Here is a 14,193-nt window from a genome sequence, read left to right as displayed (position 1 = left end):
ACTCTATATGCAGGAAGATAGAACGGGCAGTCTCCTAGCTCATTTGGTGTAAGATGATCAACCTAATATATAGGTTCCTGAATTCATGTCATCTAAAGGCTCCTTAGCTACATCGACTCCTTATATAATAGAAATCTTTAGCTCTTACTACAAGGCTCTCTATACTTCTCATTTAGCATGTGACCCTCATTTAAAAATGATATTGCCTCTATTTGCCTCCCTCGACTTTCTGTTGAAGATAGGGAATATTTAGACTGCCCGTGACATTGGAGTAAGTGGAGACGGCCATCAATTCATTCCCAGGTGGCAAGGCCCCTGGGGCAGATGGAATTCCTATTGAAGTTTATAAGAAACGTGCGAGAATATTTGTTCCGCATTTACGTGATATTTTTAACACCAGTCATGCAGAAGGCTCTCTCCCTTCTTCCCTGTCTGAGGCGATTATTATTGTTATACTGAAACCTGGGAAAAATCCCCAGATTCCTGGTTCCTATCATCCCATTTCCCTAATATCCACTGATGCAAAGGTCTTAGCCAAAATTTTACAATTCGTCTTAATAGAGTTGTTAGGAAAGTGGTTCACCCTGATCAATCTGAATTCATATTTACACTAGATAATCTTAGAAGGCTGTATACACAGCTCCAAATCTCCCATATGGAGGAATCCTCATCAGTTGTGGTCTCTTGTGATGCTGTTAAGGCGTTTGATTCTGTTGAGTGGCCTTCCTGTGGTAGGTTATGAGACAAATGGGTTTTGGCCCAGTGTATTTACAGTGGGTGCAGTTATTATATGATAAACCTCGTGCTCGTATATCAGCGAATGGTTTTCTCTCTTCATCTTTTTCTTTATATTGAGAAACGCGTCAAGGCTGTCTTCTGTAACCAACTCTATTCGCCTTAGCCATAGAAACTCTGGCATGTATATTGAGGACACACCCTGATATTGTAGGCTTTCAAGTGCCTGGATGAGAAGATAGAGTGGCACTTTATGCCGATGATTTATTTTATTTTTAGATAACTCTCTAAGTTTTTAATTTAACGACCTTTTCTGATAAACTATGAAAACTGATTTGACTCTAACTGTGCAATATCCCTTTATTTGATAATGTTCCTGTCAGGCAACGTGAATTTGGTATTATAGTTATGTCCTAGTGTTTACATTTCTACCCTTTATGTGGCAGTGCTGCTCTCAGACAACTTTTACATTTTGTGCTTTTATAGCAGTCAGCTGGTACAGAAGATACAAAAATTCATAATTAGGTGAAATAATAATAATGTTAAAAAGATTATATTCTTTGAATTGTCAATGCTTGCCAAAGAAAGGGACTGATGCAGATTTGGACCTATGACCGTGTGTGTAAAATATGCATGTTGGCTCAGCACATGCCCACAAAATCTGAATCCAACATTTAAGAAGGTTGCACCCGGAGAGATGGGATTGGGGGAGGGGCACTGTAACGTAGGACAAGTACAGTAAGGGCAAGTATGCATGATTTGCAACAAAATTCAGAGCAGTGCATGTGCACTTGTAAAAGCCATGCCTCAGCTGTGACGACACAGCCGGCGCATCGTGTCGCACAGTGGTGAAATACATGCGGTTACTTTCCTAGCCCTGCTCCTAACCATGGACTCCACCAATTGCCGATATGTTATTAGTTATATGCTAAGCAATATTGTATTGTATTGTGTTGTTATTATATTGTACAGTTATGTTTTATCTGTTATATTAGGCATATGCAGTTTATTTGGTTATACTGTGTTCAGGTGTGTAATACTGTATACTGTGTTTAGGTGTGTAATTGTATGCCAGAGTGTTAATAACATAGTTAAATCAGTTTATTGTAATGTAACATAGTTAAATCAATTTATTGTAATGTAATAAGTCCCCTAGCTGTACAATCAGATGTGATTAGGATGAGTAGGTTATGTAGTAGTGATGTGCACCGGACATTTTTTCGGGTTCCGTGGCCGTGTTTTGGATTTGGACGCATTTTGGCAAAACCTCCCTGAAATTTTTTTGTCGGATTCGGGTGTGTTTTGGATTCGGGTGTTTTTTTACAAAAACCCCTCAAAAACAGCTTAAATCATAGAATTTGGGGGTCATTTTGATCCCATAGTATTATTAACCTCAATAACCATAATTTCCACTCATTTCCAGTCTATTCTGAACACCTCACACCTCACAATATTAAATTTGCACCAAGGTCGTTGGATGACTAAGCTAAGCGACCCAAGTGGCCGACACAAACACCTGGCCCATCTAGGAGTGGCACTGCAGTGTCAGACAGGATGGCACTTCAAAAAAATAGTCCCCAGACAGCACATGATGCAAAGAAAAAAAGAGGCGCAATGAGGTAGCTGTGTGACTAAGCTAAGCGACCCAAGTGGCCGACACAAACACCTGGCCCATCTAGGAGTGGCACTGCAGTTTTTTAGCGAGAGGATGAGTGCTTCCATCCTCATGTGAAGCTTAACCACTAGCAATGAACATAGGCCAGGGCCTCAGCCGTTCCTTGCCACTCCGTGTCGTAAATGGCATATTGGCAAGTTTACGCTTCTCCTCAGACGCTTTTAATTTAGATTTTTGGGTCATTTTACTGAACTTTTGTTTTTTGGATTTTACATGCTGTCTACTATGACATTGGGCATCGGCCTTGGTAGACGACGTTGATGGCATTTCATCGTCTCAGCCATGACTAGTGGCAGCAACTTCAGCACGAGGTGGAAGTGGATCTTGATCTTTCCCTATTTTACCCTCCACATTTTTGTTCTCCATTTTTTAATGTGTGGAATTATATGCCAGTATCAATAGCAATGGCCTATTACTTTATATACTGCGCACAACTGAAATGCACCACAGGTATGGATGGATAGTATACTTGACGACACAGAGGTAGGTAGAGCAGTGGCCTACTGTACCGTACTGCTATATATTATATACTGGTGGTCAGCAAACTGCAAAACTGAAATGCACCACAGGTATGGATGGATAGTATACTTGACGACACAGAGGTAGTTAGAGCAGTGGCCTTCTGTACCGTACTGCTATATATTATATACTGGTGGTCCGCAAACTGTGCAAAACTGAAATGCACCACAGGTATGGATGGATAGTATACTTGACGACACAGAGGTAGGTAGAGCAGTGGCCTACTGTACCGTACTGCTATATATTATATACTGGTGGTCAGCAAACTGTGCAAAACTGAAATGCACCACAGGTATGGATGGATAGTATACTTGACGACACAGAGGTAGGTAGAGCAGTGGTCTACTGTACCGTACTGCTATATATTATATACTGGTGGTCAGCAAAATTATGCACTGTACTCCTACTATATACTACAATGCAGCACAGATATGGAGCGTTTTTCAGGCAAAGAACGTATAATACTGGTGGTCACTGGTCAGCAAAACTCTGCACTGTACTCCTCCTATATAATACTGGTGGTCCCCAGTCCCCACAATAAAGCAGTGTGAGCACAGATATATGCAGCACACTGAGCACAGATATGGAGCGTTTTTCAGGCAGAGAACGTATAATACTGGTGGTCACTGGTCAGCAAAACTCTGCACTGTACTCCTCCTATATAATACTGCTGGTCCCCAGTCCCCACAATAAAGCAGTGAGCACAGATATTTGCAGCCACCTGAATAAAACTGAGAGGACGCCAGCCACGTCCTCTCACTATCATTTCCAATCCACGAGTGAAAAATGGCAGCGACGCGCGGCTCCTTATATAGAATCTGAATCTCGCGAGAATCCGACAGCGGGATGATGACGTTCGGGCGCGCTCGGGTTAACCGAGCAAGGCGGGAAGATTCGAATCTGCCTCGGAACCGTGTAAAATGGGTGAAGTTCGGGGGGGTTCGGATTCCGACGAACCGAACCTGCTCATCACTATTATGTAGTAAATAGTTTCTGTATGGAGCTGCAGGTAATCTGATCCTATACACCCCATTCTGTACAGGAGCCCAGACACCTAGTCTCCTCTCCTCTGTGACCTCCTGACTGAGCAGATTGTGTGATGAATAGACAGGGGAGGGTATAACAAGAGGAGTGAGCTCTACTGTTGAGGGAGAGACATCTGCACAGAAGGTCAGAGAGTGGATGTACCTCTGAAGTGCAGACACTGACTAGGCATTGCGGTGCAGTCAGTGGTGAGAATCCGTGGCGCAGGACGCTGTGTGAGCTGGTATCCTAGACCAGGGGACACAGAACCACGGCCAGTGTGTAACAGCAGGAGATCGCAGGCATCTGTAACCCTAAACTACTGTGGGGACATAGTAAGTAAGATACCATCCTGGCTTACAATTGTTAATGTTATTGTGTACTGTGTGTGTACAGGGCAGGTGCTAGGGTGTTTGGAGCCCCCCCTGCAAACAATAAATTTGCGCTCTCCCTCACGTAATAAAGGGACAGCGCACAAGTTTGGTGATTACTGTAAAAAGGGGTGTGGCCTTACAAGGAATGGGCGTGGACAGACAATAGTACTCCCAATTCAAATTACGCCATAAGTAGCACAATCTTATTCACATTACACCGCACGTAGTGCCCCTGTTTCATAATGCACCACACAGTAGTGTATCTTATTTACATTACGACAGAGTAGTGATTTTAATAAGGTTTATACGCTGTATGAAGAATCCAGATACAGTACAATTGGCCAAAGTCAGAGATATACACAAACCTGATTGTTTGCATAAATAACTGATGTTTTCAAATCTGCGTACATGCAGGATCTGTACTGTGCATGTGCAGATATGTGTCTGCGACGACGATCACAGTGCCCCTTAAGCCACAGCAGGACTGATATGCTGCAGCCGTTTGGGGGCGGGAAGGGCCCGCGATGACCACATTCCAGAAAACGGGGCTCTGAAGCCTCCTGCTGAATTAACATATTTCAGCGCTGCTGCTGTGGGGTTACGGTCATTAGGTCGACGTGGATCGTAAAGCATGAAAAAGTAAAAAAAATAAAATAAGAATTTACTTACCGATAATTCTATTTCTCATAGTCCGTAGTGGATGCTGGGGACTCCGAAAGGACCATGGGGAACAGCGGCTCCGCAGGAGACTGGGCACAAAAGTAAAAGCTTTAGGACTATCTGGTGTGCACTGGCTCCTCCCCCCATGACCCTCCTCCAAGCCTCAGTTAGGATACTGTGCCCGGACGAGCGTACACAATAAGGAAGGATTTTGAATCCCGGGTAAGACTCATACCAGCCACACCAATCACACCGTACAACCTGTGATCTGAACCCAGTTAACAGCATGATAACAGAGGAGCCTCTGAAAAGATGGCTCACAACAATAATAACCCGATTTTTGTAACAATAACTATGTACAAGTATTGCAGACAATCCGGACTTGGGATGGGCACCCAGCATCCACTACGGACTATGAGAAATAGAATTATCGGTAAGTAAATTCTTATTTTCTCTAACGTCCTAGTGGATGCTGGGGACTCCGAAAGGACCATGGGGATTATACCAAAGCTCCCAAACGGGCGGGAGAGTGCGGATGAGACTGCAGCACCGAATGAGAGAACTCCAGGTCCTCCTCAGCCAGGGTATCAAATTTGTAGAATTTTGCAAACGTATTTGCCCCTGACCAAGTAGCTGCTCGGCAAAGTTGTAAAGCAGAGACCCCTCGGGCAGCCGCCCAAGATGAGCCCACTTTCCGTGTGGAATGGGCTTTTACAGATTTTGGCTGTGGCAGGCCTGCCACAGAATGTGCAAGCTGAATTGTACTACAAATCCAACGAGCAATCGTCTGCTTAGAATCAGGGGCACCCAGCTTGTTGGGTGCATACAGGATAAACAGCGAGTCAGATTTTCTGACTCCAGCCGTCCTGGAAACATATATTTTCAGGGCCCTGACTACGTCCAGCAACTTGGAATCCTCCAAGTCCCTAGTAGCCGCAGGCACCACAATAGGCTGGTTTAAGTGAAATGCTGAAACCACCTTAGGGAGAAATTGAGGACGAGTCCTCAATTCTGCCCTGTCCGTATGAAAAATTAGGTAAGGGCTTTTATAGGATAAAGCCGCCAATTCTGATACACGCCTGGCTGAAGCCAGGGCTAACAGCATTACCACTTTCCATGTGAGATATTTTAAGTCCACAGTGGTGAGTGGTTCAAACCAATGTGATTTTAGGAATCCCAAAACTACATTGAGATCCCAAGGTGCCACTGGAGGCACAAAAGGAGGCTGTATATGCAGTACCCCCTTGACAAACGTCTGAACTTCAGGAACTGAAGCTAGTTCTTTTTGGAAGAATATTGACAGGGCCGAAATTTGAACCTTAATGGACCCTAATTTGAGGCCCATAGACAGTCCTGTTTGCAGGAAATGCAGGAATCGACCCAGTTGAAATTCCTCTGTAGGGGCCTTCCTGGCCTCACACCACGCAACATATTTACGCCAAATACGGTGATAATGTTGCACAGTTACATCCTTCCTGGCTTTGATCAGGGTAGGGATAACTTCATCCGGAATGCCTTTTTCCTTCAGGATCCGGCGTTCAACCGCCATGCCGTCAAACGCAGCCGCGGTAAGTCTTGGAACAGACATGGTCCCTGCTGGAGCAGGTCCTTTCTTAGAGGTAGAGGCCACGGGTCTTCCGTGAGCATCTCTTGAATTTCCGGGTACCAAGTCCTTCTTGGCCAATCCGGAGCCACGAGTATAGTCTTTACACCTCTCCTTCTTATGATTCTCAGTACCTTGGGTATGAGAGGCAGAGGAGGGAACACATATACTGACTGGTACACCCACGGTGTTACCAGAGCGTCCACAGCTATTGCCTGAGGGTCCCTTGACCTGGCGCAATATCTGTCCAGTTTTTTGTTGAGGCGGGACGCCATCATGTCCACCTTTGGTTTTTCCCAACGGTTCACAATCATGTGGAAGACTTCTGGGTGAAGTCCCCACTCCCCCGGGTGAAGATCGTGTCTGCTGAGGAAGTCTGCTTCCCAGTTGTCCACTCCCGGAATGAACACTGCTGACAGTGCTATCACATGATTTTCCGCCCAGCGAAGAATCCTTGCAACTTCCGTCATTGCCCTCCTGCTTCTTGTGCCGCCCTGTCTGTTTACGTGGGCGACTGCCGTGATGTTGTCCGACTGGATCAACATCGGCTGACCCTGAAGCAGAGGCCTTGCCTGACTTAGGGCATTGTAAATGGCCCTTAGTTCCAGGATATTTATGTGAAGTGACGTTTCCATGCTTGACCACAAGCACTGGAAATTTTTTCCCTGTGTGACTGCTCCCCAGCCTCTCAGGCTGGCATCCGTGGTCACCAGGACCCAATCCTGAATGCCGAATCTGCGGCCCTCTAGGAGATGAGCACTCTGTAACCACCACAGGAGAGACACCCTTGTCCTTGGAGACAGGGTTATCCGCTGATGCATTTGAAGATGCGATCCGGACCATTTGTCCAGCAGATCCCACTGAAAAGTTCTTGCGTGGAATCTGCCGAATGGAATCGCTTCGTAAGAAGCCACCATCTTTCCCAGGACCCTTGTGCATTGATGCACTGACACTTGGCCTGGTCTTAGGAGGTTCCTGACTCGGTCGGATAACTCCCTGCCTTTCTCCTCCGGGAGAAACACCTTTTTCTGTACTGTGTCCAGAATCATCCCTAGGAACAGCAGACGTGTCGTCGGAATCAGCTGCGATTTTGGAATATTTAGAATCCATGCGTGCTGTCGTAGTACTACTTGAGATAGTGCTACTCCGACCTCTAACTGTTCTCTGGACCTTGCCCTTATCAGGAGATCGTCCAAGTAAGGGATAATTAAGACGCCTTTTCTTCGAAGAAGAATCATCATTTCGGCCATTACCTTGGTAAAGACCCGGGGTGCCGTGGACAATCCAAACGGCAGCGTCTGAAACTGATAGTGACAGTTCTGTAACACAAACCTGAGGTACCCTTGGTGAGAAGGGCAAATTGGGACATGGAGGTAAGCATCCTTGATGTCCAGAGACACCATATAGTCCCCTTCTTCCAGGTTCGCTATCACTGCTCTGAGTGACTCCATCTTGAACTTGAACCTTTTTATGTAAGTGTTCAAGGATTTCAGATTTAAAATGGGTCTCACCGAGCCGTCCGGCTTCGGTACCACAAACAGCGTGGAATAATACCCCTTTCCCTGTTGTAGGAGGGGTACCTTGATTATCACTTGCTGGGAATACAGCTTGTGAATGGCTTCCAATACCGCCTCCCTGTCGGGGGGAGACGTTGGTAAAGCAGACTTCAGGAACCGGCGAGGGGGAGACGTCTCGAATTCCAATTTGTACCCCTGAGATACTACCTGCAGGATCCAGGGGTCCACTTGCGAGTGAGCCCACTGCGCGCTGAAATTCTTGAGACGGGCCCCCACCGTGCCTGAGTCCGCTTGTAAGGCCCCAGCGTCATGCTGAGGACTTGGCAGAAGCGGGGGAGGGCTTCTGTTCGTGGGAAGAGGCTGTCTGTTGCAGTCTTTTTCCCCTTCCTCTGCCCCGGGGCAGATATGAGTGGCCTTTTGCCCGCTTGCCCTTATGGGGACGAAAGGACTGAGCCTGAAAAGACGGTATCTTTTTCTGCTGAGAGGTGACCTGGGGTAAAAAGGTGGATTTCCCAGCCGTTGCCGTGGCCACCAGGTCCGATAGACCGACCCCAAATAACTCCTCCCCTTTATACGGCAATACTTCCATATGCCGTTTGGAATCCGCATCACCTGACCACTGTCGCGTCCATAACCCTCTTCTGGCAGAAATGGACATCGCACTTACTCTTGATGCCAGAGTGCAAATATCCCTCTGTGCATCTCGCATATATAGAAATGCATCCTTCAAATGCTCTATAGTCAATAATATATTGTCCCTGTCCAGGGTATCAATATTTTCAGTCAGGGAATCCGACCAAGCCACCCCAGCACTGCACATCCAGGCTGAGGCGATTGCTGGTCGCAGTATAATACCAGTATGTGTGTATATACTTTTTAGGATATTTTCCAGCTTCCTATCAGCTGGTTCCTTGAGGGCGGCCGTATCAGGAGACGGTAACGCCACTTGTTTTGATAAGCGTGTGAGCGCCTTATCTACCCTAGGGGGTGTTTCCCAACGTGCCCTAACCTCTGGCGGGAAAGGGTATAATGCCAATAATTTTTTAGAAATTAGCAGTTTTTTATCGGGGGAAACCCACGCTTCATCACACACCTCATTTAATTCATCTGATTCAGGAAAAACTACGGGTAGTTTTTTCACACCCCACATAATACCCTTTTTTGTGGTACTTGTAGTATCAGAAATGTTCAAAACCTCCTTCATTGCCGTGATCATGTAACGTGTGGCCCTACTGGAAAATACGTTTGTTTCCTCACCGTCGACACTGGAGTCAGTGTCCATGTCAGTGTCTGTATCGACCTGAGGTAACGGGCGTTTTAGAGCCCCTGACGGTGTTTGAGACGCCTGTACAGGTATTAACTGATTTGCCGGCTGTCTCATGTCGTCAACAGTCTTTTGTAAAGTGCTGACACTATCACGTAATTCTTTCCATAAGACCATCCAGTCAGGTGTCGACTCCCTAGGGGGTGACATCACTAACACAGGCAATTGCTCCGCCTCCACACCATTTTCCTCCTCATACATGTCGACACAACGTACCGACACACAGCACACACACAGGGAATGCTCTGACAGAGGACAGGACCCCACTAGCCCTTTGGGGAGACAGAGGGAGAGTTTGCCAGCACACACCAGAGCGCTGTATATATATATATATAGGGATAACCTTATATAAGTGTTTTTCCCTGATATAGCTGCTGTATTGATTTATCTGCCAAATTAGTGCCCCCCCTCTCTTGTTTTACCCTGTTTCTGTAGTTCAGGACTGCAGGGGAGAGTCAGGGAGCCTTCCTCCAACGGAGCTATGAGGAAAAAATGGCGCCAGTGTGCTGAGGAGATAGGCTCCGCCCCCTTCTCGGCGGCCTTTCTCCCGCTTTTTTATGGAAAAATTGGCAGGGGTTAAATGCATCCATATAGCCCAGGAGCTATATGTGATGTATTTTTTGCCAAAAAAGGTGTTTTTATTGCGTCTCAGGGCGCCCCCCCCCAGCGCCCTGCACCCTCAGTGACCGGAGTGTGAAGTGTGCTGAGAGCAATGGCGCACAGCTGCGGTGCTGTGCGCTACCTTATTGAAGACAGGACGTCTTCTGCCGCCGATTTTCCGGACCTCTTCAGTCTTCTGGCTCTGTAAGGGGGCCGGCGGCGCGGCTCTGGGACCCATCCATGGCTGGGCCTGTGATCGTCCCTCTGGAGCTAATGTCCAGTAGCCTAAGAAGCCCAATCCACTCTGCACGCAGGTGAGTTCGCTTCTTCTCCCCTTAGTCCCTCGGTGCAGTGAGCCTGTTGCCAGCAGGTCTCACTGAAAATAAAAAACCTACTTTAAACTTTTACTCTAAGCAGCTCAGGAGAGCCCCTTAGTATGCACCCTTCTCGTTCGGGCACAAAAATCTAACTGAGGCTTGGAGGAGGGTCATGGGGGGAGGAGCCAGTGCACACCAGGTAGTCCTAAAGCTTTTACTTTTGTGCCCAGTCTCCTGCGGAGCCGCTGTTCCCCATGGTCCTTTCGGAGTCCCCAGCATCCACTAGGACGTTAGAGAAAAAGTGAAAAACTCATGTCGACCTTTTTTCCATGTCGTCCTAATGATCCATACCCCTGCTATGTACAAAGACGCACAAACTGTGCTACTGCATCAGCCTCTGAATCAAGCCCAATGTTAAGACAATCTGTTAAGCGGACTCTATCGGCCAACCAGAATCTCACAGTACCAACCAGAATCTCACAGTATTTGCAATACGCCAGCGCACACCCACGTTACATGCACATTCACTAGACAAACACCCTTCTGAACAACAGATAATGGCCCTCATTCCGAGTTGATCGCTCGCTGGATAGTTTTAGCAGCCGTGCAAACCCTATGCCGCCGCCCACTGGGGAGTGTATTTTAGCTTAGCAGAAGTGCGAACGCTTGTGCAGCCGAGCTCTGCAAAAAAAGTTTGTGCAGTTTCTGAGTAGCTCTGAACCTACTCAGCGCTTGCGAACACTTCAGCCTATTCGTGTTAGGATTTGATGTCACACACCCGCCCAGCGAACGCCCAGCCACGCCTGCGTTTTTTCAGACACGCCTGCGTTTTTGCAAACACTCCCGGAAAACGGTCAGTTGACACCCAGAAACGCCTCCTTCCTGTCAATCTTCTTGCGGCCGTCAGTGCGACTGAAAACTTTGCTAGAACCTGGGCACAACTACAAAGGGCACGCGCAGAAATGCCGATTTTTAGCCTGATTGCTGCACTGTGGACAACGGCAGCTAGCAATCTACTCGGAGTGACCCCCAAAACACTCTTGAAAAGTACTATGCGGTCCAATATGGAAAATCCCTTCTATATGGTATAAAATCAATTTATCCCAAACATTACCACAGAGTTGCAGGGTTACAGCAGTTTAGCATCCAGCACTAGAAACTAGCCACATAATGCTCTGTGCGCCCAACCAGCCTATAATTCCTTCTCTCCCTAGAATCCCCCTAGAGGAAATCCCCTACATATCAATACTTTGCCCCATTGAAGCTCAGCAGGGACACAATACCTCCTGAATTTCTTGAACTTTGTCCACCAGCATGCTCTGTTTTGCTGGCATAGTTTGGACAGGACGATGTGTGGGGGCGGACCGGATAAGCTCAGGCCACCGCGGTCGGAGTTGCTCCATTCCAAGCTCCGGCACAGCTTGCTTTGTGTCCAGTCTCCTCCACCAGTCAGCGGTAGTGTGCTCCGGCCATGGGGGCAGCAGCGGGGAGGAAAGAGGAGGGGGAGCCGGAGAGAGACCTAACACACGGAGCATGGAGCCGCGCTTCCCGCTGCCGGCGCCGCTACCTGTCACACAGTTTGACAGGCGCAGTGGCATCCGGCAGCAACAGCAAGGTATCAAAGCAGGTAGAGCGCCTCCTCGGCCCGGCGCCTCCCTGCATTTCATACCCTTGCTGAGTGGGTAGCGCCGGCTCTGTGTGTGTATATTTACTATAAAGGGCATTTGCCACTTTACTAAACTGTTTACCTGAGTGATCAGAGAATCCGTATCCTCACAAATACAGATGTGTAATGGAGAGATGGGATTGGGGGAGGGGCACTGTAACGTAGGACGAGTACAGTAAGGGCAAGTATGCATGATTTGCAACAAAATTCAGAGCAGTGCATGTGCGCTTGTAAAAGCCATGCCTCAGCATATAGGCGTACTGTGCTACCAGCTTTATTCACATAAATTACACCCAATTTGTGTACATAATGTACCAGTAGGTAAATACAGGCATTATGGGGTTGATTGTGAGTCGGGTGCTGCTACGACCACTATAGCATCTTTTGCCGTAGTCACGTCTGCGAATGTATGTTACTGTTGTCACCAGCCCTTCTCTGGTGCATAGCGGTGCATCTGACTGGGGAAGGGCTGGCACGCCTACAATGAGCAGCTGCAATCACATCAGAAGCACCATTGGGACTTGCACCAGCCCTAAACTAGGTGCAGGATATCCCTCAGAGTATGGCCTCCAATGTACACGATTAACCACTCCCACAACATGTACATACTGTAAGGGTGTGTACACACGGTGAGATATTTTCTTTCGATTTTGACTATATAGTCAAAATCGCAAGAAAAGTTAGTGCAGATCGCAAGGTGAAAGTCACCTTGCAATCCCAATTCGATCCCGATGCGCAGTCCCGCCAGGTCGGCATCTCATGAAAAGATAGACTGTGCAGGCAAGTCAATCCTTGCTAGATCGGTGTACTATCTAGTTCATCTCGCATGTCAATGACATCTCGCATAAGCCAAAATCGTAAGCACACATAGTCCATATCTCAAGAAAAGTTAGTCAAAATCTGTGCTATCTGGGCTCCGGGGAGTTCAAGGGAAATCGCAAGTAAAAATCGGGCATAGCAAGGATCTCACCGTGTGTACACACCCTTAGATAGAATATCTCTGCGTATCTGCCTAAGAGCACACAATACATTTCAGAGTCATGGCAAGTCAGGCAGTCATGCGACTCTACATGCGCACCGCGGGACCCATGCAAAACTGTTTTTGGATTTAGACGCATGTGCAGTCAGAAACAAATCACCAATTGCATTGTGACCAATTCTGGACCAGCGCTTCTATCTGTACCATTTCTTTACATCTGTAGGACAGAATAGAAAATGATCTTATCTATTTATCAAGCACAGCAAGTACAAACATATAAAAAAGAGAAAGATTCATTAAAATGGCTCCCTGTGACGAGGCACTCTCAGGCACAACCTTTTTTTCTTCTTCTTCCGAGAATATGAGTAAAACACTTCTGTGCATACCATAAACAATCCCTGCAATAATGGAAAGATTCATTGAATCTCACCTGCTCCTGTTACAGGGTGTGAATTGATAATACAGTTAGCCAGATGTTTAATAACACAATTCCTTCTTTCCTTTTCCCAAAGGTTCCTCTGGTGGTATTTAAACGTGAGAAGGAAATTGCTCGCAATGTGGAGTTTGATGGTCTGTACATCACGGAACAGCCCTCAGATGATGATATTAAAGGGCAATGGGATCGTCTTGTCATAAATACCCCGTAAGACCCACAGCTTTTAATATCTACACACATTATTTTCTCTCATCTACACTCTGTTTATGTCTAGTAACCATGTGTTCAGCTGAATATTTTTTTTTTCTTCATTTATATCCAATATAAATTATATACTGTGGAAACCCTTTTCTCTCAATAATATGAATATTCTATTACAAAATAGCTCCTGTTTTAGCCTGTGTTTAAATAACAACATAATCTCACAATTAGTAAAAGTTAAAAAAAAAAAAAAAGTACAAGTAAAAAAATATATACAGATGGGTCCACCTTTATCTTGACTTCTTTGCTGCACCTAGGCACACCATGGTTTATTAACATAAACCCTTCATTTATTGTTCTCAGCGGCAATACAATACAGAGAACAATACATCAAGGGATTAATTCTGATTGACCTGGCTCAGGTAATCCTAGTTAAGGAAAAAGGGGGGAACCTGTATTGCACATCCTATTACTAAAGATATCAAGAGGTGCTATCATGCTGAGGCTTCTAATACTATGCTGGAGGAAGAGAGATGCAGATGCACACTCTTAGCACTAAGAACA

General features: G+C 46.5%; 1 protein-coding gene across 1 annotated transcript in view; it reads left to right on the top strand.

Annotated features, from left to right (window-relative positions):
• Positions 1-14,193, top strand: part of RYR3 (ryanodine receptor 3) — a 1,295,770-nt gene that overhangs the window by 1,218,173 nt on the left and 63,404 nt on the right. Inside the window, 1 exon segment of the mRNA XM_063948019.1 lies at positions 13,505-13,635. Coding sequence (XP_063804089.1) covers positions 13,505-13,635 — 131 coding nt within the window.

Source organism: Pseudophryne corroboree, chromosome 12, assembly GCF_028390025.1.
Source record: "Pseudophryne corroboree isolate aPseCor3 chromosome 12, aPseCor3.hap2, whole genome shotgun sequence".
NCBI classification, from domain to species: Eukaryota; Metazoa; Chordata; class Amphibia; order Anura; family Myobatrachidae; genus Pseudophryne; species Pseudophryne corroboree.
The sequence above is the reverse complement of the archived record's forward strand: the minus strand, read 5'-3'. Positions and strand labels throughout refer to the sequence as shown.